Source organism: Mytilus galloprovincialis, chromosome 1, assembly GCF_965363235.1.
Source record: "Mytilus galloprovincialis chromosome 1, xbMytGall1.hap1.1, whole genome shotgun sequence".
Classification (NCBI taxonomy): Eukaryota; Metazoa; Mollusca; class Bivalvia; order Mytilida; family Mytilidae; genus Mytilus; species Mytilus galloprovincialis.
In genome coordinates this window covers 2,992,065-3,018,287 of record NC_134838.1, presented here as the reverse complement: position 1 = coordinate 3,018,287, position 26,223 = coordinate 2,992,065, and the positions used below count along the sequence as shown (strand labels likewise).

The following is a 26,223-nucleotide window of genomic DNA, read 5'->3' as shown; positions in this document are numbered from 1 at the left end:
GCTATAGGCTAACTACTCTTGATGAATGGTCTGATTGTAAGGTGTACAGATACTATCAGCAATAGGCTAACTACTCTTGATGAATGGTCTGATTGTAAGGTGTACAGATACTACCAGCAATAGGCTAACTACTCTTACTGAATGGTCTGATTGTAAGGTGTACAGATACTACCAGCAATAGGCTAACTACTCTTGATGAATTGTCTGATTGTAAGGTGTACAGATACTATCAGCAATAGGCTAACTACTCTTGATGAATGGTCTGATTGTAAGGTGTACAGATACTATCAGCAATAGGCTAACTACTCTTGATGAATGGTCTGATTGTAAGGTGTACAGATACTATCAGCTATAGGCTAACTACTCTTACTGAATGGTCTGATTGTAAGGTGTACAGATACTATCAGCAATAGGCTAACTACTCTTACTGAATGGTCTGATTGTAAGGTGTACAGATACTATCAGCAATGGGCTAACTACTCTTACTGAATGGTCTGATTGTAAGGTGTACAGATACTATCAGCAATAGGCTTACTACTCTTGATGAATGGTCTGATTGTAAGGTGTTTCTCAGATACTATCAGCAATAGGCTAACTACTCTTACTGAATGGTCTGATTGTAAGGTGTACAGATACTATCAGCAATAGGCTAACTACTCTTACTGAATGGTCTGATTGTAAGGTGTACAGATACTATCAGCAATAGGCTAACTACTCTTACTGAATGGTCTGATTGTAAGGTGTACAGATACTATCAGCTATAGGCTAACTACTCTTACTGAATGGTCTGATTGTAAGGTGTACAGATACTATCAGCAATAGGCTAACTACTCTTACTGAATGGTCTGATTGTAAGGTGTACAGATACTATCAGCAATAGGCTAACTACTCTTGATGAATGGTCTGATTGTAAGGTGTACAGATACTATCAGCAATAGGCTTACTACTCTTGATGAATGGTCTGATTGTAAGGTGTTTCTCAGATACTATCAGCAATAGGCTAACTACTCTTACTGAATGGTCTGATTGTAAGGTGTACAGATACTATCAGCAATAGGCTAACTACTCTTACTGAATGGTCTGATTGTAAGGTGTACAGATACTATCAGCAATAGGCTCACTACTCTTACTGAATGGTCTGATTGTAAGGTGTACAGATACTATCAGCTATAGGCTAACTACTCTTACTGAATGGTCTGATTGTAAGGTGTACAGATACTATCAGCAATAGGCTAACTACTCTTACTGAATGGTCTGATTGTAAGGTGTACAGATACTATCAGCAATAGGCTAACTACTCTTGATGAATGGTCTGATTGTAAGGTGTACAGATACTATCAGCAATAGGCTTACTACTCTTGATGAATGGTCTGATTGTAAGGTGTTTCTCAGATACTATCAGCAATAGGCTAACTACTCTTACTGAATGGTCTGATTGTAAGGTGTACAGATACTATCAGCAATAGGCTAACTACTCTTACTGAATGGTCTGATTGTAAGGTGTACAGATACTATCAGCAACAGGCTAACTACTCTTACTGAATGGTCTGATTGTAAGGTGTACAGATACTATCAGCAATAGGCTAACTACTCTTACTGAATGGTCTGATTGTAAGGTGTTTCTCAGATACTATCAGCAATAGGCTAACTACTCTTACTGAATGGTCTGATTGTAAGGTGTACAGATACTATCAGCAACAGGCTAACTACTCTTACTGAATGGTCTGATTGTAAGGTGTACAGATACTATCAGCAATAGGCTTACTACTCTTGATGAATGGTCTGATTGTAAGGTGTTTCTCAGATACTATCAGCAATAGGCTAACTACTCTTACTGAATGGTCTGATTGTAAGGTGTACAGATACTATCAGCAATAGGCTAACTACTCTTACTGAATGGTCTGATTGTAAGGTGTACAGATACTATCAGCAATAGGCTAACTACTCTTACTGAATGGTCTGATTGTAAGGTGTACAGATACTATCAGCTATAGGCTAACTACTCTTACTGAATGGTCTGATTGTAAGGTGTACAGATACTATCAGCAACAGGCTAACTACTCTTACTGAATGGTCTGATTGTAAGGTGTACAGATACTATCAGCAATAGGCTTACTACTCTTGATGAATGGTCTGATTGTAAGGTGTTTCTCAGATACTATCAGCAATAGGCTAACTACTCTTACTGAATGGTCTGATTGTAAGGTGTACAGATACTATCAGCAATAGGCTAACTACTCTTACTGAATGGTCTGATTGTAAGGTGTACAGATACTATCAGCAACAGGCTAACTACTCTTACTGAATGGTCTGATTGTAAGGTGTACAGATACTATCAGCAATAGGCTAACTACTCTTACTGAATGGTCTGATTGTAAGGTGTTTCTCAGATACTATCAGCAATAGGCTAACTACTCTTACTGAATGGTCTGATTGTAAGGTGTACAGATACTATCAGCAACAGGCTAACTACTCTTACTGAATGGTCTGATTGTAAGGTGTACAGATACTATCAGCTATAGGCTAACTACTCTTACTGAATGGTCTGATTGTAAGGTGTACAGATACTATCAGCAACAGGCTAACTACTCTTACTGAATGGTCTGATTGTAAGGTGTACAGATACTATCAGCAATAGGCTTACTACTCTTGATGAATGGTCTGATTGTAAGGTGTTTCTCAGATACTATCAGCAATAGGCTAACTACTCTTACTGAATGGTCTGATTGTAAGGTGTACAGATACTATCAGCAATAGGCTAACTACTCTTACTGAATGGTCTGATTGTAAGGTGTACAGATACTATCAGCAACAGGCTAACTACTCTTACTGAATGGTCTGATTGTAAGGTGTACAGATACTATCAGCAATAGGCTAACTACTCTTACTGAATGGTCTGATTGTAAGGTGTTTCTCAGATACTATCAGCAATAGGCTAACTACTCTTACTGAATGGTCTGATTGTAAGGTGTACAGATACTATCAGCAACAGGCTAACTACTCTTACTGAATGGTCTGATTGTAAGGTGTACAGATACTATCAGCAATAGGCTAACTACTCTTGATGAATGGTCTGATTGTAAGGTGTACAGATACTATCAGCAATAGGCTAACTACTCTTACTGAATATTCTGATTGTAAGGTGTACAGATACTATCAGCAACAGGCTAACTACTCTTGATGAATGGTCTGATTGTAAGGTGTACAGATACTATCAGCAATAGGCTAACTACTCTTGATGAATGGTCTGATTGTAAGGTGTACAGATACTATCAGCAATAGGCTTACTACTCTTGATGAATGGTCTGATTGTAAGGTGTTTCTCAGATACTATCAGCAATAGGCTAACTACTCTTACTGAATGGTCTGATTGTAAGGTGTACAGATACTATCAGCAATAGGCTAACTACTCTTACTGAATGGTCTGATTGTAAGGTGTACAGATACTATCAGCAATAGGCTCACTACTCTTACTGAATGGTCTGATTGTAAGGTGTACAGATACTATCAGCTATAGGCTAACTACTCTTACTGAATGGTCTGATTGTAAGGTGTACAGATACTATCAGCAATAGGCTAACTACTCTTACTGAATGGTCTGATTGTAAGGTGTACAGATACTATCAGCAATAGGCTAACTACTCTTGATGAATGGTCTGATTGTAAGGTGTACAGATACTATCAGCAATAGGCTTACTACTCTTGATGAATGGTCTGATTGTAAGGTGTTTCTCAGATACTATCAGCAATAGGCTAACTACTCTTACTGAATGGTCTGATTGTAAGGTGTACAGATACTATCAGCAATAGGCTAACTACTCTTACTGAATGGTCTGATTGTAAGGTGTACAGATACTATCAGCAACAGGCTAACTACTCTTACTGAATGGTCTGATTGTAAGGTGTACAGATACTATCAGCAATAGGCTAACTACTCTTACTGAATGGTCTGATTGTAAGGTGTTTCTCAGATACTATCAGCAATAGGCTAACTACTCTTACTGAATGGTCTGATTGTAAGGTGTACAGATACTATCAGCAACAGGCTAACTACTCTTACTGAATGGTCTGATTGTAAGGTGTACAGATACTATCAGCAATAGGCTTACTACTCTTGATGAATGGTCTGATTGTAAGGTGTTTCTCAGATACTATCAGCAATAGGCTAACTACTCTTACTGAATGGTCTGATTGTAAGGTGTACAGATACTATCAGCAATAGGCTAACTACTCTTACTGAATGGTCTGATTGTAAGGTGTACAGATACTATCAGCAATAGGCTAACTACTCTTACTGAATGGTCTGATTGTAAGGTGTACAGATACTATCAGCTATAGGCTAACTACTCTTACTGAATGGTCTGATTGTAAGGTGTACAGATACTATCAGCAACAGGCTAACTACTCTTACTGAATGGTCTGATTGTAAGGTGTACAGATACTATCAGCAATAGGCTTACTACTCTTGATGAATGGTCTGATTGTAAGGTGTTTCTCAGATACTATCAGCAATAGGCTAACTACTCTTACTGAATGGTCTGATTGTAAGGTGTACAGATACTATCAGCAATAGGCTAACTACTCTTACTGAATGGTCTGATTGTAAGGTGTACAGATACTATCAGCAACAGGCTAACTACTCTTACTGAATGGTCTGATTGTAAGGTGTACAGATACTATCAGCAATAGGCTAACTACTCTTACTGAATGGTCTGATTGTAAGGTGTTTCTCAGATACTATCAGCAATAGGCTAACTACTCTTACTGAATGGTCTGATTGTAAGGTGTACAGATACTATCAGCAACAGGCTAACTACTCTTACTGAATGGTCTGATTGTAAGGTGTACAGATACTATCAGCAATAGGCTAACTACTCTTGATGAATGGTCTGATTGTAAGGTGTACAGATACTATCAGCAATAGGCTAACTACTCTTACTGAATATTCTGATTGTAAGGTGTACAGATACTATCAGCAACAGGCTAACTACTCTTGATGAATGGTCTGATTGTAAGGTGTACAGATACTATCAGCAATAGGCTAACTACTCTTACTGAATGGTCTGATTGTAAGGTGTACAGATACTATCAGCAATAGGCTTACTACTCTTGATGAATGGTCTGATTGTAAGGTGTTTCTCAGATACTATCAGCAATAGGCTAACTACTCTTACTGAATGGTCTGATTGTAAGGTGTTTCTCAGATACTATCAGCAATAGGCTAACTACTCTTGATGAATGGTCTGATTGTAAGGTGTACAGATACTATCAGCAATAGGCTAACTACTCTTACTGAATGGTCTGATTGTAAGGTGTACAGATACTATCAGCAATAGGCTAACTACTCTTACTGAATGGTCTGATTGTAAGGTGTACAGATACTATCAGCAATAGGCTTACTACTCTTGATGAATGGTCTGATTGTAAGGTGTTTCTCAGATACTATCAGCAATAGGCTAACTACTCTTGATGAATGGTCTGATTGTAAGGTGTACAGATACTATCAGCAACAGGCTAACTACTCTTACTGAATGGTCTGATTGTAAGGTGTACAGATACTATCAGCAATAGGCTAACTACTCTTGATGAATGGTCTGATTGTAAGGTGTACAGATACTATCAGCAATAGGCTTACTACTCTTGATGAATGGTCTGATTGTAAGGTGTTTCTCAGATACTATCAGCAATAGGCTAACTACTCTTACTGAATGGTCTGATTGTAAGGTGTACAGATACTATCAGCAATAGGCTTACTACTCTTACTGAATGGTCTGATTGTAAGGTGTTTCTCAGATACTATCAGCAATAGGCTAACTACTCTTACTGAATGGTCTGATTGTAAGGTGTACAGATACTATCAGCAACAGGCTAACTACTCTTACTGAATGGTCTGATTGTAAGGTGTACAGATACTATCAGCAATAGGCTTACTACTCTTGATGAATGGTCTGATTGTAAGGTGTACAGATACTATCAGCAATAGGCTAACTACTCTTACTGAATGGTCTGATTGTAAGGTGTACAGATACTATCAGCAACAGGCTAACTACTCTTGATGAATGGTCTGATTGTAAGGTGTACAGATACTATCAGCAATAGGCTAACTACTCTTACTGAATGGTCTGATTGTAAGGTGTACAGATACTATCAGCAATAGGCTTACTACTCTTGATGAATGGTCTGATTGTAAGGTGTTTCTCAGATACTATCAGCTATAGGCTAACTACTCTTACTGAATGGTCTGATTGTAAGGTGTACAGATACTATCAGCAACAGGCTAACTACTCTTACTGAATGGTCTGATTGTAAGGTGTACAGATACTATCAGCAATAGGCTTACTACTCTTGATGAATGGTCTGATTGTAAGGTGTTTCTCAGATACTATCAGCAATAGGCTAACTACTCTTACTGAATGGTCTGATTGTAAGGTGTACAGATACTATCAGCAATAGGCTAACTACTCTTGATGAATGGTCTGATTGTAAGGTGTACAGATACTATCAGCAATAGGCTAACTACTCTTGATGAATGGTCTGATTGTAAGGTGTTTCTCAGATACTATCAGCAATAGGCTAACTACTCTTACTGAATGGTCTGATTGTAAGGTGTACAGATACTATCAGCAATAGGCTAACTACTCTTACTGAATGGTCTGATTGTAAGGTGTACAGATACTATCAGCAACAGGCTAACTACTCTTGATGAATGGTCTGATTGTAAGGTGTTTCTCAGATACTATCAGCAATAGGCTAACTACTCTTACTGAATGGTCTGATTGTAAGGTGTACAGATACTATCAGCAACAGGCTAACTACTCTTACTGAATGGTCTGATTGTAAGGTGTACAGATACTATCAGCAATAGGCTAACTACTCTTACTGAATGGTCTGATTGTAAGGTGTACAGATACTATCAGCAATAGGCTAACTACTCTTACTGAATGGTCTGATTGTAAGGTGTACAGATACTATCAGCAACAGGCTAACTACTCTTACTGAATGGTCTGATTGTATGGTGTACAGATACTATCAGCAATAGGCTAACTACTCTTACTGAATGGTCTGATTGTAAGGTGTACAGATACTATCAGCAACAGGCTAACTACTCTTGATGAATGGTCTGATTGTAAGGTGTACAGATACTATCAGCAACAGGCTAACTACTCTTACTGAATGGTCTGATTGTAAGGTGTACAGATACTATCAGCAACAGGCTAACTACTCTTGATGAATGGTCTGATTGTAAGGTGTACAGATACTATCAGCAATAGGCTAACTACTCTTACTGAATGGTCTGATTGTAAGGTGTACAGATACTATCAGCAATAGGCTAACTACTCTTACTGAATGGTCTGATTGTAAGGTGTACAGATACTATCAGCAATAGGCTAACTACTCTTACTGAATGGTCTGATTGTAAGGTGTACAGATACTATCAGCAATAGGCTAACTACTCTTACTGAATGGTCTGATTGTAAGGTGTACAGATACTACCAGCAATAGGCTAACTACTCTTACTGAATGGTCTGATTGTAAGGTGTACAGATACTATCAGCAATAGGCTAACTACTCTTACTGAATGGTCTGATTGTAAGGTGTACAGATACTATCAGCAATAGGCTAACTACTCTTGATGAATGGTCTGATTGTAAGGTGTACAGATACTATCAGCTATAGGCTAACTACTCTTACTGAATGGTCTGATTGTAAGGTGTACAGATACTATCAGCTATAGGCTAACTACTCTTGATGAATGGTCTGATTGTAAGGTGTACAGATACTATCAGCAATAGGCTAACTACTCTTGATGAATGGTCTGATTGTAAGGTGTACAGATACTACCAGCAATAGGCTAACTACTCTTACTGAATGGTCTGATTGTAAGGTGTACAGATACTACCAGCAATAGGCTAACTACTCTTGATGAATTGTCTGATTGTAAGGTGTACAGATACTATCAGCAATAGGCTAACTACTCTTGATGAATGGTCTGATTGTAAGGTGTACAGATACTATCAGCAATAGGCTAACTACTCTTGATGAATGGTCTGATTGTAAGGTGTACAGATACTATCAGCTATAGGCTAACTACTCTTACTGAATGGTCTGATTGTAAGGTGTACAGATACTATCAGCAATAGGCTAACTACTCTTACTGAATGGTCTGATTGTAAGGTGTACAGATACTATCAGCAATAGGCTAACTACTCTTACTGAATGGTCTGATTGTAAGGTGTACAGATACTATCAGCAATAGGCTAACTACTCTTACTGAATGGTCTGATTGTAAGGTGTACAGATACTATCAGCAATAGGCTAACTACTCTTACTGAATGGTCTGATTGTAAGGTGTACAGATACTATCAGCAACAGGCTAACTACTCTTACTGAATGGTCTGATTGTAAGGTGTACAGATACTATCAGCAATAGGCTAACTACTCTTACTGAATGGTCTGATTGTAAGGTGTACAGATACTATCAGCAATAGGCTAACTACTCTTACTGAATGGTCTGATTGTAAGGTGTACAGATACTATCAGCAACAGGCTAACTACTCTTACTGAATGGTCTGATTGTAAGGTGTACAGATACTATCAGCAATAGGCTAACTACTCTTACTGAATGGTCTGATTGTAAGGTGTACAGATACTATCAGCAACAGGCTAACTACTCTTACTGAATGGTCTGATTGTAAGGTGTACAGATACTATCAGCAATAGGCTAACTACTCTTGATGAATGGTCTGATTGTAAGGTGTACAGATACTATCAGCAATAGGCTAACTACTCTTGATGAATGGTCTGATTGTAAGGTGTACAGATACTATCAGCAACAGGCTAACTACTCTTGATGAATGGTCTGATTGTATGGTGTACAGATACTATCAGCAATAGGCTAACTACTCTTGATGAATGGTCTGATTGTAAGGTGTACAGATACTATCAGCAACAGGCTAACTACTCTTGATGAATGGTCTGATTGTATGGTGTACAGATACTATCAGCAATAGGCTAACTACTCTTGATGAATGGTCTGATTGTAAGGTGTACAGATACTATCAGCAATAGGCTAACTACTCTTGATGAATGGTCTGATTGTAAGGTGTACAGATACTATCAGCAATAGGCTAACTACTCTTGATGAATGGTCTGATTGTAAGGTGTACAGATACTATCAGCAATAGGCTAACTACTCTTGATGAATGGTCTGATTGTAAGGTGTACAAGTCTTTCGGCCAGACTTCATTTACATCTATAGAACATTAATAATGTTAAATTTATGTGATACTTACAGCAAACCTTCATATTACAGGCTTTTAACATAAATGTCAAATGTGAAGCAGGCATATTCAATTGTATACATTCTTGTTAGTCCATAACTCAGCACCTAATCATCACACCAAAACAAAATTCAAACTTGGTCTGTATCTTGCCATGAAGAAACAACATAACAAATATTAAATCAATATCTCCAAGCAGGAAGAAACAGTGTGGAAAACTGATTTGCCTGACTGACTGATGGACAGATAGACAGAGTGCAAACCTAAATTCCATTCAACTTTGTTGGCAGGGGACTAATTAGGAGATGTGGTATGATTGCTAATGACACAATTATCCACCAAAGTTCAAATTAAGTGGATGTAAGCAATTATAGGCACTGGTATGGCCTTCGACAATGAGAAAAACCCATCCTGTTATAATAATAATAAATTCTTTATTTAAAGAGGGTAACTCAATTAGAACTAGTGTATAGTCGGCTATTGAAGGCCCCAGCATGACTAGTTGGCTAAGAGTAAGAATTATATCCTTTATTAAGGCAACTGGCATTTTTCCAGTGTACTGTTATCAGTTCAATAGGCAGTCTCAGAATTCTAAGCAAATCAAGTGTAGTACATAGTATCTTTTTATCACATTTACATTATGACATTAAACTGTTATCAATCCCTCATGCAATTTGATGGATTTTCAGTTCAAACAAGGAATTATTTGAATCTGGAATAATTTTGAATTCTGGAAAATTGATAAGAAATATATGATGAAAACTAACCCAACTAAATAGGGTTAGCCATGCAAGCAAAGCTAATGTTAATTTTACTTTCACAATCATTTCCATTTAAGTAGGAACTAACTAACCCCCTTAACCATGCACACATGACTTACCCTATTTAGTTGGGTTAGTTTTCATCATAAATTTCTCATCAATTTTCCAGAATTCAAAATTATTCAAGAGTCAAATAATTTCTTGTTTTCATTAATTTGGTATATCTTGTATACAGATTTGGGGACCAACAGATATATTAATAATCCCTGGTATATCTTGTATACCGATTTGGGGACCAACAGATGTATTAATAATCCCTGGTATATTTTGTATACAGATTTGGGGACCAATAGATGTATTTATAATCCCTGGAATATCTTGTATACAGATTTGGGGACAAATAGATGTATTAATAATCCCTGGTATATATTGTATACAGATTTGGGGACCAACAGATGTATTAATAATCCCTGATATATCTTGTATACAGATTTGGGGACCAATAGATGTATTAATAATCCCTGGTATATCTTGTATACAGATTTGGGGACCAACAGATGTATTAATAATCCCTGGTATATCTTGTATACAGATTTGGGGACCAACAGATGTATCAATAATCCCTGGTATATCTTGTATACAGATTTGGGGACCAATAGATGTATTAATAATCCCTGGTATATCTTGTATACAGATTTGGGGACCAGGACCAACAGATGTATCAATAATCCCTGATATATCTTGTATACAGATTTGGGGACCAACAGATATAATAATAATCCCTGGTATATCTTGTAAACCAGATTTGGGGACCAACAGATGTATTAATAATCCCTGGTAGATCTTGTATACAGATTTGGGGACCAACAGATGTATTAATAATTCCTGGTATATCTTGTATACAGATTTTAGGGACCAATAGATATATTAGTAATCCCTGGTATATCTTGTATACAGATTTGGGGACCAATAGATGTATTAATAATCCCTGGTATATCTTGTATACAGATTTAGGGACCAATAGATGTATTAATAATCCCTGGTATATCTTGTATACAGATTTGGGGACCAATAGATGTATTAATAATCCCTGGTATATCTTGTATACAGATTTAGGGACCAATAGATGTATTAATAATCCCTGGTATATCTTGTATACAGATTTGGGGACAAATAGATGTATTAATAATCCCTGGTATATATTGTATACAGATTTGGGGACCAACAGATGTATTAATAATCCTTGGTATATCTTGTATACAGATTTTGGGACCAATAGATGTATTAATAATCCCTGGTATATCTTGTATACAGATTTGGGGACCAACAGCTGTATTAATAATCCCTGGTATATCTTGTATACAGATTTTAGGGACCAATAGATGTATTAGTAATCCCTGGTATATCTTGTATACAGATTTGGGGACCAATAGATGTATTAATAATCCCTGGTATATCTTGTATACATATTTAGGGACCAATAGATGTATTAATAATCCCTGGTATATCTTGTATACAGATTTGGGGACCAATAGATGTATTAATAATCCCTGGTATATCTTGTATACAGATTTGGGGACCAATAGATGTATTAATAATCCCTGGTATATCTTGTATACAGATTTGGGGACCAATAGATGTATTAATAATCCCTGGTATATTTTGTATACAGATTTGGGGACCAACAGATGTATTAATAATCCCTGGTATATCTTGTATACAGATTTGGGGACCAATAGATGTATTAATAATCCCTGGTATATCTTTTTTACAGATTTGGGGACCAATAGATGTATTAATAATCCCTGGTATATCTTGTATACAGATTTTGGGACCAATAGATGTATTAATAATCCCTGGTATATCTTGTATACAGATTTCGTGACCAATAGATGTATTAATAATCCCTGGTATATCTTGTATACAGATTTGGGGACCAATAGATGTATAAATAATCCCTGGATACTTTAAGGATTCATACTATTGTGGATTCAGTAAGTTGACTACATATCTTCGAGGATTTTATGGTTAAAGGTGAACCACAATTTCAATGTTCGACAAAGTACAAATTTTCCAAATGTTTGTAAGTTAACTTTGGCAAAACCATAAGTCATATATCCACAAATGACAACATTGCAATTTTTCCTTCATCCATAAAAAATTGGTACCAAAACAATAAATGAATCCACATTTATAGATTCATTGTTAGTTATATAACTGGCTTGTTATGACCTAGGCTGTATCTTCATGCACCTAATACCAGTATTTCATGATTATATATCAGTTTCTCATTTTAAGTAAGTGTCAGATAAAGATAAATGCTTGTAATGAGACAACTATTCACCAGAGAATATGCCACAGTTATTCTAAAATGCTTTTAATGAGACAACTCTCTATCAGAGAATATGCCGGATAGATTGTCTAGAATGCTTGTAATGAGACAACTATCCACCAGGGCATATGTTAAAAATATTGTCTATAGAAAGCTTGAAATGACATCATTGAGATTGGAGCGATCTCTGTGAAAAATGTGTGTTAAAAAATGTGTATCTTTACTATAGGACATGGTGTTGTGAACTGAAACCAAAGTTTATGACCTTAACCTTTGACATAGGAAGTTGTACATACATTATAACACTCCATCTGGTGTTGGTTAACACACATGTCAAGTATAAATTTGAAATCAAAAGAGTTCTCAATATATAGAGCAGACACGATCTTTACCATGGCATAGGACACAGGGTTGTCAACTGAAACCAGTTTTTGACCTTGATCTTTGACCTAGTAAGTTATATATACCTTATGACACACCCTCTGGTGATGGTTAATATACATGTCAAAGAATAAACTTTGAAACTGTTCTCTAGATATAGAGTGGACACAATTGTTACAGAAGGACACACTGATCACTATAGGCGAAGCTGCCATTCAGCAGATTCCTAACTATTAACCAGAGAATATTGGTCTCATTGGCAATCAAACCACATCTTATTTTTATATATCAAATACATAAGAGTCAGAAGATATCAAAGGAGTATTCAAACCGATGACAAACTAACATAGCCATGGCAAAAAACAAAACTTAAAGGCTAGTGAGAGCTACTGCCATCAATGGTATCAAACATCTTTCCAAAGTCCACTTGGCTGCTTTTATAAATAATGAGTAGCTTAAAAATGTGGTGGAAGTAGAGACAATATTGAAGTTGTCAAAGGTCCAGGCAATATACAGAACATCTTTATAACATTTATTGTAAAGTAAAGTCTTAAACAATATACAATGTTCTAAATTCTAAGAAATTCAACCTATTTTGTCTACACATTTTATTTTATTAAATGCACTATTTAACATTCAGTGTAAATACAATCAACAGAATGTTTAAGTGGAGCTTGAATATTGACTTTTTTTTCATTTTACAGTAAAATGTTTAGAGTTGAATGTTTTTTTTTAGTTATGAAAATTCTGTCTTCGAATATATCAGCACTATAATATTCTTGTGACTTGTTCTGATAAAAAATACTTAGCGATAAGAAATCAATTTTGAAATAACGATCTCTTCATATTAAGCTAAATTTAAATGCAATAGTTTAAGCCTTACAACAAGAAATATTTAATGTTTACATTCATTATCCCTGAAGTTCATTTTTTCATTCAGATTTCCCACCCATGAAAAAGGGTACACAATTGATGTTTACATTCATTACAATTATATAAATTTCAAGGAATGCTTAAATGTTAGCTAGAAAACAACTTAAGTATTTATCAATGTTTGACACTAAAATCCTCAGCAAGTCTTTACATAGTTATAAAATGAAGTAAATGTGGTATAGTTGAAACAACCATCCAACAGAGACCAAATTATGTAGGGATCTATAAGTCACTGTGCAGTCTTCAACAATGAGTAAAACCCATCTAATTTAATCAACTATAAATGGCTGTAACATGAGGAAATGTGAAAGGATTCAAAGAAAAAATAATAAGGGACTGATTTATGATTAAACAAATTAATAAAAAATAACAGATGTGGCATACAGTAACCAATGACAACCACTGAATTACAGCCTCATCCCTTGTTTGTTTATTAAATAAAGGATAAAACCGTAAATGTACCCTCATTAAAATTGACTTTCTCTATCTGTTTCTAAATGAAAATAATTTTCCTAGTACAATTTTTCTTACTTTAATTTGTCCAATAATCTGGAGAGCTGGAGAATACTTTGAATATAACATAATCATACCAATATATCATTAATTTGTGTACCATAGTTTTATGTTTATTTATATAACCCCTATTATATAAGTAGTTTTCTGGCAAGTGATATTTTTGGGATTGATGCTGCTGCTGACCGCTAATTAAATCAAAATTGGTCAGGTGGAATTTAGCAAATTAATGTTTTAATCATGAAAATAGGTGTTTTGTAACAGTTTAAATTTTTAACTGCCTTTTTTTTTCAAAAGCTCCTATAATCTTATCAAAAACCATAATATGCAAAAACAAAATGCATCATTCTAATTCAATTTGCTAAAAAAATGAATTTGACCATCATACATGTTACGAGAATATATTCCTCAATCAAGTATAAAATTCATTTCATAATATTCTATGACATGCAATACAACATTCATATCAAGACAAAAATATTAACAACATGTAAAAATATGTAAAAAAGGGTAATCACATAAAGTAGGTCAAGGTTCACTGGCAAATAAATCTATTGTTTCTAGAAATACAGACTGTTTGTATGATGAGATTTTCATCTCCTGTATGTTGGCAAAATATGAAGACGTTATTCCAGTGATTCAAAAATGTTGATGACATACAATAAAGTTGTTGGCTTTTGATAAACAAATAACATGTTTTATGCAGATTAACATTCATACAAAATGTATTTTATTATTACTACTACATCTAATTGGATACAATATTTCTCCTTCGAGGAATATAAATCTGGGTAATTATTCTAACCAGAGTGATAAAAAATTAATATGCCACATAGTGGCAGAACTTGTTACATTACTTTTCATGGGAAAAAAATCTGAAGAATTAAGACTACAGGAAATTTACATTTCAATTACATATGGCACATAGTAATATATAAAGATGACTGTCTTGCGAAACAATTTTTGTCTTCATATTATTGAATACTAGGGCATACAAGATAGTGACAATAGAAAGTACCCTGTTTATAATACATTCCATTTTTATATTTAATTACTATCTTTGGTAAAGTACTAGAAATATATTGTAAGTGTTAGAAAACATGATTTTTGTATTAAAGTTCAACATTTCTGTCTGTTTGTACTTATCTGCTATTTACCACCTCACAAATAACGTGAACATAAGAAGCCTGGTACAATATTTCAGGAAGCTCTCATATAAGTTCCTGAGAAAAAAATATGATCGAAATTTCATGGGACAGATGGACAGACACTGGTAAAACAAATTACCCCTCCTTTGGAGATGAGTAAAATTACAGCTGCTTTTGATTATATATTCATAATATTACACAAACCAGTGATATTTTTTGCCTTAAATTACTGGAGAATAAAGGCTTTTTTCCCTGGGGAAGAATCCCAATTTGAAAAAAAATGGCTTAAAATTATTCCAAAAAAAACCCGAACTTTTATTGAGTAAATTGCTATATCTTTTCTTCATTCACTATAAAAAAAAAAAAAAACCAATACAGTGAAAAACTGAAATACTAAGCCATACTAAAATATTTTGTTGTTTTAAAATTTATTTGCATTAAAAAATATTTTCAAAGAAAACAAATTCTGTAGCAAAAAAAAAAATGTATCATAAAAATAGATTTCATTTTTCTATCTTTCTAAAAAATAATCAATTAAATTAAAAAAATATTGATGAGGTTCCAAAAAATTGATGTATAACAAAAAGAGCTTTTTATTATTTAAGACTTTTTTTTCAAATTTTTCAGCAAATCTGAAGTACAAAAATTATTCAATTTGGTATGGTTTAAACCCATATTATGCATGTTTAACAAGCATTAAAATATTTAACAATTGAGTCATTTTAATGTGTAAGTTGTGTATACAAGTTGATCGTATTTATATACGTCAAAAACAAGCATCATGCTGATAAAATAAAACTTACAGTAGTAGTATAAAACATTGCAGTCAAAATATATTTTCACTTTATTCCTAATCAAATACTTTAGGAAGGAATATTTTGTTTCCATTTTCTTGAACAAGTTTTTATATAATTTCACAAGTTCCTTTGCCCTTGTCATTGTTAGCTATAACTTCAGTTTATTTTTATATAAAACTTACAAAAATCAACAATTAACATAAAATTTCTATCCTAGAATTGCTATCGAACAATTTTATTCCAAATAAAATAGCAGAAGAATTAAAACATTATCTTTGGTAGGTACTGTATTAGTCTACAGTTCTTCTTGCAAGATATTAGTTGTCCACCTTTTTTACATTTTGTCTTCATATTTTGATTGCAGAGTTCGAAGAATATGATGGAAAACCCCATTGGCTGTGTAATGGTAAATAGACAATGATTAATGATCTGACACTGTGCAAATTGAGATCCACAAAAACATTTACATAAAATATCAAAAATGTCTAAAATATAAACACATAAAATAGTATTCAAGTGGTTTTGTCCTGGGTTTGTTGTTGTTGTTGACCCACATTAGCACTATTAGGTGGTGGCATCATGCCACCTTGATGTCCATATGGCGATGGCATACCCATTGCCATGTAGGGATTAGGCATCCCTCCCATCATATACGGTGCTGGCATTGGGAAGGAATAGGGGCTGAAGGGAAATCCCATCATCCCACTGGATCCCATCTGGGACATACTTTGTATAGGAGACATGTAATCACTCTGTGTTGTGTTAGTAACAGCTCCATTGTTAGTTGAGGTCGGCTGTGATTGATGGGAATTCTGTGGGAATAATACTGGATATGGCGTGTACATAGGATTGTATCCCATCTGCGGTGAACCTTGGTTAAATCCAGGCATTGGATTAAACATATGAGGCATAGGATTATTGTGTTGTGGATAATTGTTTCTTGTGTTAGGAGCGATCCGTGGGTACCGTGACATGAACGAGTTGTCACTACCCTCCTCTTGATATTTGTCAGTGTCTTCTCGTAGGTCTATATGACCCATGTTTGATGATATAGATGCTGATGAGTCGACTCTACTCATAGATTGATTTGTGTCCTGTCGTGATGGTTGATAAGGAGTTATCTCTGACATGTCAAACAATGATTCCAGGAAACCTTGTTGACGATCACTTGGTCGGTTATCAAACTCAAAGATTTGACTGTTACTATTGCTATTGTCTGACTGATCAAATGTCCCCATGTCTGAGCCAAACTGACTGTCATTATTGTCAAAGTGAACCTGTCCTTCATCAGCAGAACTCATCTGACTACTAGAACTATTCTGTCTCTCTATGCCTACTACACTATTCAAAATGTTTTCAGTAGTTGATTCTGTTTGGCTTTCCAGTCCCGGTTGACTGTTTGATTGAGGCAGGCTCTTAACAACCAAGTTATTAGATCCTGGTAAACTGACTATACCCATTTGACTATTTGACCGAGCTAGCATTTCTATACCATCTTTTGGATCTAATCCAGCAATATTTGGCTCACTGCCAGATTTAGTCGAAGTGTCCTTTTCATTGTCTAATGACAGCAAACTGCCAATAGCACTAACACTAGAAGATCTAGGATCCATATCCATCTCGGTAGGAATATTCACAGCTGGCTCTATGTCCGTCCCAGAGTTTTTCATTATGTTCAGATCCATCATACTACTTGGTCCACTTTTGTTCAATTCAGATTTTATTTCAGAATTTAAATTCATTTTAATTTTCCCTTCAGCTTTATTTTTTGATTGATTTGGTTTTATAGCCCTTGGTTGTCGTGAAGTTGGTTTCCTGTTGATAACAGCCGAACCGGTCTTAGGGTATACTATAATTGGCTGTGCTGTTCCAACCTTTGGTGCCACTGTAAAAAGTAGAAATACATTTTAATTTATAAATAATTTGTCTAATTCAATTCAGTAGGAATTGTATTAAATGGCATTTCCTTCAGCATTGATTCATCATTCTCGTATTATATCAGAAATAACATTAAATCGGTAATTGGTATGTTTTGTATTGTATGAAATAAAAGTATTTGTGATGGTGTTGATTTGTAACGATTCTTATAATCTATGTAGTGATACTGAATAGAACAACAGCATCAATAAATAATGTATAAAACTAAGATGTGTCTAAAAGGACAACTCTCCACCAGAGACCAAATGATGTAGAATAGTAGAAGGACAACTCTCCACCAGAGACCAAATGATGTAGAATAGTAGAAGGACAACTCTCCACCAGAGACCAAATGATGTAGAATAGTAGAAGGACAACTCTCCACCAGAGACCAAATGATGTAGAATAGTAGAAGGACAACTCTCCACCAGAGACCAAATGATGTAGAATAGTAGAAGGACAACTCTCCACCAGAGACCAAATGATGTAGAATAGTAGAAGGACAACTCTCCACCAGAGACCAAATGATGTAGAATAGTAGAAGGACAACTCTCCACCAGAGACCAAATGATGTAGAATAGTAGAAGGACAACTCTCCACCAGAGACCAAATGATGTAGAGTAGTAGAAGTTAACAATTGTGTTAGTCTTGTTTTTTTAATTTTAACTCATTTATATGTTTAGGAGATTAGTATGACGTCCATTTTCAATGCACTAGTACACATTTTTGCTTTTGGGCCAGCTGAAGTAAGTGTCCGGGTGCAGGAATTTCTGGTTGTGTTGAAGAACCATTGGGGGCCTTCCGTTGTCTCTTTGACACATTTCCATTTTCATTTTCTATTTTAACTTTGAATCATTGTGCTGCCTTTTTTGTTGTTGGTAATACATTAAAACACCAAACTGTACCTGTGGCCGTTGAGTTTTTGATAGTAACCGTAGTAACAGATGAGGTTGATTCAGTAGATATACCACTAAGCAGTGGAGTCTTTGCTCTGACAGCGAATATCTTTCCTTCTTTTGTTCTTATATAAACTCCTTTTGGTGTCTTGATAACAAAGACTTGCTGTCCTGCTGGTATCTTGTTTACCAGAGTACCACCACTGGCCGATACACCTGATTGGGTGTTGGTAGTCGTCCCTGGCAATGTAATGTCTGTTGTAGTTACTATTTTGTGGACAGTAACACCAGGTTTTGTTTGAGGTATGATGGAGACACCATCTTTAGGTTTCATTGGAACAGGTGTAGTCATCATTGGTTTTACACTAGCTACTGGACGATTGAATGGTGTTGGCTGGTTCCTGTGAAAAATGAACAAAAACATGTCAAAATTAAAGAACCTCAAGGAGGCTCGCGGGTATAAAAAAATCAGCAAACAAGAATGTGTTCAAAGTACACGGATGCCCCACTCGCACTATCCTTTCCATGTTCAATGGACCGTGAAATTGGGTAATAATCTAATTTCGCATTAAAATTAGAAAGATTATACTACAGAGAACATATGTACTAAGTTTCAAGTTGATTGGACTTCAATTTCATCAAAAACTAACCTTGACCAAAAACTTTAACCTGAAACTCCCTTTTTCATTTTCTATGTTCAGTGGACCGTGAAATTGGGGTCAAAAGTCTAATTTGGCTTTAAAATTAGAAAGATCATATCATAAGCAACAAGTGTACTAAGTTTCAAGTTGATTGGACTTCAGCTTCATCAAAAACTACCTTGACCAAAAACTTTAACCTGAACGGACGCACATCGGAATAACGAACGGATGGACAAACGAACGAACAAACGAACGAACGGAGCCACAGACCAGAAAACATAATGCCCCTCTACTATCATAGGTGGGGCATAAAAAATAAACATTTGTTTTTTCATTACAAATTTTATTTATTACACTATTAGTTATGACTTTATAATATGGTACAAAAATCACCCAGACAAATCGATTTGGTTTGGCCACAGATGACTTTTAAAATGTTTATATCATTGAAAAAGCTCCAAATTATCTCCCTTTGGTGCAAAAATGACATTTTTTAACATTTAAATTGAAATATCTGTTTTAACTGATATGTGACCTATATTTATTATTATTGTTTTCAAACAAGCTGTACATAAACTAAATAATTGTAAAATTTAAGCGATTTCTGTAATTTAGTTCTTTTATTTCGATATTACCAATATTTCTCCTATTAGTTCAACAGAAAAAAGGACATTAACAAAAATGTATGCTTCTTTCGGAGGCAGATTGTGAGCTTCAATGAACGGTGACCCCATATTTTTATTCTATATTTCTATTAGGTATAAGATAAAGTTTAATCATAGAAAAAAATAGCTAAATCCTATATTAGAAAAAAAAAAGATATAGACCCGCAAGCCCCCTTAAATGAGCAAGCTCTCATACCCCATGTCCACCTTCTTTAGGAAAGACCAATTAAGACCTAATGGCATATTCTTTATTCAACTTCTACCCCATATTCTGCTTTGATTAGTTAATGTTTTAAGTCGGTAACATCTTCAGTGTTTGTCATATAAAATTGTGAATTAGGGTTTTATTTTTTAAGTTCTTGTGTCATTATCCTATTTTCAAGAAAGAAATGAATTATTGTTTAAAGGTTTACAATAGAGTTGTATGTAATTATTGTATCAGTGTATATATCATTTGTTTAATATTAGGTGCAATTTGTGTGTAATTATTGTATCAGTGTATATATCATTTGTTTAATATTAGGTGCAATTTCTAATTCTGATTTTTTTCTCAATCAGGGTCTTTCCCAATTAAACCCTAACCTGAAAACTATTCAATACAATTTATAGAGTAAACCTTTACCATGGTGGGTGATGTGTAGGTCTTGGAACTCCTCCTGCCTTAGGATAGAAGGCAGCATAGGACGGTCTGGAGTAAGTCAAATTCAGTTTCTTCTCCATTACATAACTCTGTTTAGCTAGCCTCTTCTCCTTCTTACTTAGTCTCAGCTCTTTCTTGTCAATTAGCAGTGATTCATGGGTAAATGGTTTCTGAAAGAGAAAAACTTGTCTATCAGCAGTGATTCATGGGTAAATGGTTTCTGAAAGAGAAGAACTTGTCTATCAGCAGTGATTCATGGGTGAATGGTTTCTGAAAGAGAAAAACTTGTCTATCAGCAGTGATTCATGGGTAAATGGTTTCTGAAAGAGAAAAACTTGTCTATCAGCAGTGATTCATGGGTAAATGGTTTCTGAAAGAGAAAAACTTGTCTATCAGCAGTGATTCATGGGTAAATGGTTTCCGAAAGAGAAAAACTTGTCTATCAGCAGTGATTCATGGGTAAATGGTTTCTGAAAGAGAAAAACTTGTCTATCAGCAGTGATTCATGGGTAAATGGTTTCTGAAAGAGAAAAACTTGTCTATCAGCAGTGATTCATGGGTAAATGGTTTCTGAAAGAGAAAAACTTGTCTATCAGCAGTGATTCATGGGTGAATGGTTTCTGAAAGAGAAAAACTTGTCAATCAGCAGTGATTCATGGGTGAATGGTTTCTGAAAGAGAAAAACTTGTCAATCAGCAGTGATTCATGGGTGAATGGTTTCTGAAAGAGAAAAACTTGTCTATCAGCAGTGATTCATGGGTAAATGGTTTCTGAAAGAGAAAAACTTGTCTATCAGCAGTGATTCATGGGTGCATGGTTTCTGAAAGAGAAAAACTTGTCAATTAGCAGTGATTCATGGGTAAATGGTTTCTGAAAGAGAAAAACTTGTCTATCAGCAGTGATTCATGGGTAAATGGTTTCTGAAAGAGAAAAACTTGTCTATCAGCAGTGATTCATGGGTAAATGGTTTCTGAAAGAGAAAAACTTGTCTATCAGTAGTGATTCATGGGTAAATGGTTTCTGAAAGAGAAAAACTTGTCTATCAGCAGTGATTCATGGGTAAATGGTTTCTAAAAGAGAAAAACTTGTCTATCAGCAGTGATTCATGGGTGAATGGTTTCTGAAAGAGAAAAACTTGTCTATCAGCAGTGATTCATGGGTGCATGGTTTCTGAAAGAGAAGAACTTGTTTATCAGCAGTGATTCATGGGTAAATGGTTTCTGAAAGAGAAAAACTTGTCTATCAGCAGTGATTCATGGGTAAATGGTTTCTAAAAGAGAAAAACTTGTCTATCAGCAGTGATTCATGGGTAAATGGTTTCTAAAAGAGAAAAACTTGTCTATCAGCAGTGATTCATGGGTAAATGGTTTCTGAAAGAGAAAAACTTGTCTATCAGCAGTGATTCATGGGTAAATGGTTTCTAAAAGAGAAAAACTTGTCTATCAGCAGTGATTCATGGGTAAATGGTTTCTAAAAGAGAAAAACTTGTCTATCAGCAGTGATTCATGGGTGAATGGTTTCTAAAAGAGAAAAACTTGTCTATCAGCAGTGATTCATGGGTGAATGGTTTCTGAAAGGGAAAAACTTGTCTATCAGCAGTGATTCATGGGTGAATGGTTTCTGAAAGGGAAAAACTTGTCTATCAGCAGTGATTCATGGGTGAATGGTTTCTGAAAGAGAAGAACTTGTCTATCAGCAGTGATTCATGGGTAAATGGTTTCTAAAAGAGAAAAACTTGTCTATCAGCAGTGATTCATGGGTGAATGGTTTCTGAAAGAGAAGAACTTGTCTATCAGCAGTGATTCATGGGTAAATGGTTTCTAAAAAAGAAAAACTTGTCTATCAGCAGTGATTCATGGGTAAATGGTTTCTAAAAGAGAAAAACTTGTCTATCAGCAGTGATTCATGGGTAAATGGTTTCTGAAAGAGAAGAACTTGTCTATCAGCAGTGATTCATGGGTAAATGGTTTCTGAAAGAGAAGAACTTGTCTATCAGCAGTGATTCATGGGTAAATGGTTTCTGAAAGAGAAGAACTTGTCTATCAGCAGTGATTCATGGGTAAATGGTTTCTGAAAGAGAAAAACTTGTCTATCAGCAGTGATTCATGGGTGAATGGTTTCTGAAAGAGAAAAACTTGTCTATCAGCAGTGATTCATGGGTGAATGGTTTCTGAAAGAGAAAAACTTGTCTATCAGCAGTGATTCATGGGTGAATGGTTTCTGAAAGAGAAAAACTTGTCAATCAGCAGTGATTCATGGGTAAATGGTTTCTGAAAGAGAAAAACTTGTCTATCAGCAGTGATTCATGGGTAAATGGTTTCTGAAAGAGAAAAACTTGTCTATCAGCAGTGATTCATGGGTAAATGGTTTCTGAAAGAGAAAAACTTGTCTATCAGCAGTGATTCATGGGTGAATGGTTTCTGAAAGAGAAAAACTTGTCTATCAGCAGTGATTCATGGGTGCATGGTTTCTGAAAGAGAAAAACTTGTCTTTCAGCAATGATTCATGGGTGAATGGTTTCTGAAAGAGAAAAACTTGTCTTTCAGCAGTGATTAATGGGTGAATGGTTTCTGAAAGAGAAAAACTTGTCTATCAGCAATGATTCATGGGTGAATGGTTTCTGAAAGAGAAAAACATGTCTATCAGCAGTGATTCATGGGTGAATGGTTTCTGAAAGAGAAAAACTTGTCTATCAGCAGTGATTCATGGGTGAATGGTTTCTGAAAGAGAAAAACTTGTCTATCAGCAGGGATTCATGGGTGAATGGTTTCTGAAAGAGAAAAACTTGTCTATCAGCAGGGATTCATGGGTGAATGGTTTCTGAAAGAGAAAAAAACTAAACAAATCTGATATGCTGTAGCCAAATGTCTCCCACACAGCAATGTTCTGCGGTATAGTCACAAGGTGTCATCAGTATACTCCAATAATCAGAGGATAGTCCATGTCAAATTACTTCAGTGAAATGTCAAATAGAGAGTATAGTAGGACCAACAAATGTACATATAATTTTCTCCAAAATAGAAAAAAAAAAAATTAAGGGTATACCGATTGTGAAGCTTATAATTATTTTTTACTAAAATGCAGTACTTGATTTCTAACTTTCAAAATTTGAACTATGGCATTTACATGTTTTATAATTAACATTGTAATCACCAAGAAAGAGCATTGCCCATCATTAGATATTTAATTCTCATTGATGTTTCTCTAAATTATTGGTTTCAGTAAAATTTACCTTAGTTAACCAATGACCCTGTCGTCTGAGAACATTATTCAATGCTTCGTCTCCATAGTTACAGTCAGAAAAATCCAAAGGATCCGTCTCTACATCCTGAAATAAATAGTCAGCATTCAAGAAGTTACATAAATTTTATTATAATTCTTAACTATTCCAGGTTTATAATGTACATGTATCCTGTTTTGAATAAATCTATATGTATGAGAAAAAAAGAGCTAATAGTTTCCATTTCATCTTCAACTAGATTTGTATTTTTGCTGATTAAGGGGAAGTAATCCAAGAATATTTCTAGTTGGCTAGATGTAAATAAGGTATGCATTTCTTGCTCTTCTTTATTGGCAGATATTTCTTTCATCAATGATTCATTAATTTTCTTTGAAGTCATGTTAAGGATCAGCTATTTGTACATTGAAATAAGCACAGATATCTACAGCTTCAACTGACAAGAAATCTAGTTATTATGAAACTCACAAGCAAACTTCCTATAAATAAGTGTCAAATTTTAACACCATACCTCATAATGGAGTAAGTTATCAACATGTCTCTTGGAGAAATTATTCTGTGGCTGTAACTCATCAACTACTCGATCTGAAATACACAATAATACAATCCTTAGTTTATATCATATTATTTATAACCAGCAGAAATAAGACATCTGTTCATCGATAATTATCAGTTAAACAACTTCTGATGATTTATCTTGCTATGTTTAGGACAGATAATCTGAAAGTTAAGAGTTCATGTAATATTTTTTAACATCAAAGAAATTGTCTTAAATTTAGTCTTAATGCATGTTTTAAAACAATGGATCCTTTATGCTCAAATTGTTTACATAAAAACAGAGTCAACATGTATAAGATCATCTTACCTCTATGTCAGATATTGATGTAGTTGATTGATTGTATTTTGATGGGGAGTTGAATGCACCTTGCCATAAGTGGGTTTCAAATTCACAAACACATATTAATTTAAAATATGTCAAATATCAATTTAAGAGATGTTTTTGACATGTTTTCTTTCCTACCTGACATTCCCTGTTTATTGACTTGTCTGTCGTAGATCTTCTTTTCCATAGTATTATCTGTGACGAATCTGTATATGTAACTTGGCTTGACCTGTCCAAATCTGTACACACGACACACAGCTTGACAATCGTGACACGGATTCCATGAGGCGTCCATCACAACAACTCTGTTGGCTCCTATCAAGTTTATACCAAGAGAACCAGCTCTGCGAAATAGAATTATATGTTTAAATACTTTATAACTTCTACAAATATGTATTGCAAAAACTAAACATACTATTACAGCATAATGTAACTGTTGTTTAGTACTAGGGAAATACCTAAGTAAGGGGCATCTTTGTAACTTGGACAAGAATATCACTAAAACTTTTTGTTTTTTTGTTTTGTCATAAATCAGGTTGTTGGTTTTCTCATTTGAATATTGTTTCACATTTTATAATGTAATGGCTTTTTATAACTCACCATATGGTATGGGTTTTACTCAATGTCAAGGTCACATGGTGACTTTTAGGTGCTTACGTCAACATATCTGGTACAAACTGTCTCACAGGCAATCATTCTACATCTCCGTATTTTTTATACTCATCATGATTTAGCGGTTTAATACACTCTCTCATATAAAATCTATGATACTACTGAATTATCTTTACCTTGTTGAAAGTAGAAACAGCCAGACTCTGTTATTATCAGGGGCATTAAACTGACCAATCAGCTTCTCTCTTTCTTGTGCCAAGGTACTACCATCAAGTCCTGTAAAAATAGTTAATTGGTTTAGAAGTTGATATTTGTTTTATGATTTCAGCACTATGAAAGAACTTCCATCTACAATTGTGAACTGTGAGAATTTTTATTTTAAAATTGATTCCTACACAAAACGACTATCATTTCAAATAATATGGATTATTTGATTAGTTCTTATCTTTTATATCATGAGGGCATGTCATTTCCATATTGAAAATTCACAAAAATAATATCACAATTTATGGTTCAATTATCACAACTAAATTGAGGTAGAATAATCATTAAATATCCTTTGAAAGACATATTTCTTCAGCATTG

General features: G+C 34.9%; 1 protein-coding gene across 2 annotated transcripts in view; it reads right to left on the bottom strand.

Annotated features, from left to right (window-relative positions):
- Window positions 1-13,274: 13,274 nt before the first annotated feature.
- LOC143063032 (helicase ARIP4-like) overlaps window positions 13,275-26,223 on the bottom strand; it is a 42,188-nt gene continuing 29,239 nt past the window's right edge. For both annotated transcript variants that reach the window (XM_076234947.1, XM_076234954.1), the window contains 7 exons: window positions 25,815-25,914; window positions 25,165-25,370; window positions 24,655-24,728; window positions 24,138-24,233; window positions 20,888-21,075; window positions 18,969-19,360; window positions 13,275-18,031 (listed from right to left, as the gene is read on the bottom strand). In XM_076234947.1, the coding sequence (XP_076091062.1) occupies window positions 16,659-18,031; window positions 18,969-19,360; window positions 20,888-21,075; window positions 24,138-24,233; window positions 24,655-24,728; window positions 25,165-25,370; window positions 25,815-25,914 (2,429 nt within the window). In that variant the 3' untranslated portion in view covers window positions 13,275-16,658. The remainder of the gene's footprint in view (window positions 18,032-18,968; window positions 19,361-20,887; window positions 21,076-24,137; window positions 24,234-24,654; window positions 24,729-25,164; window positions 25,371-25,814; window positions 25,915-26,223) is intronic.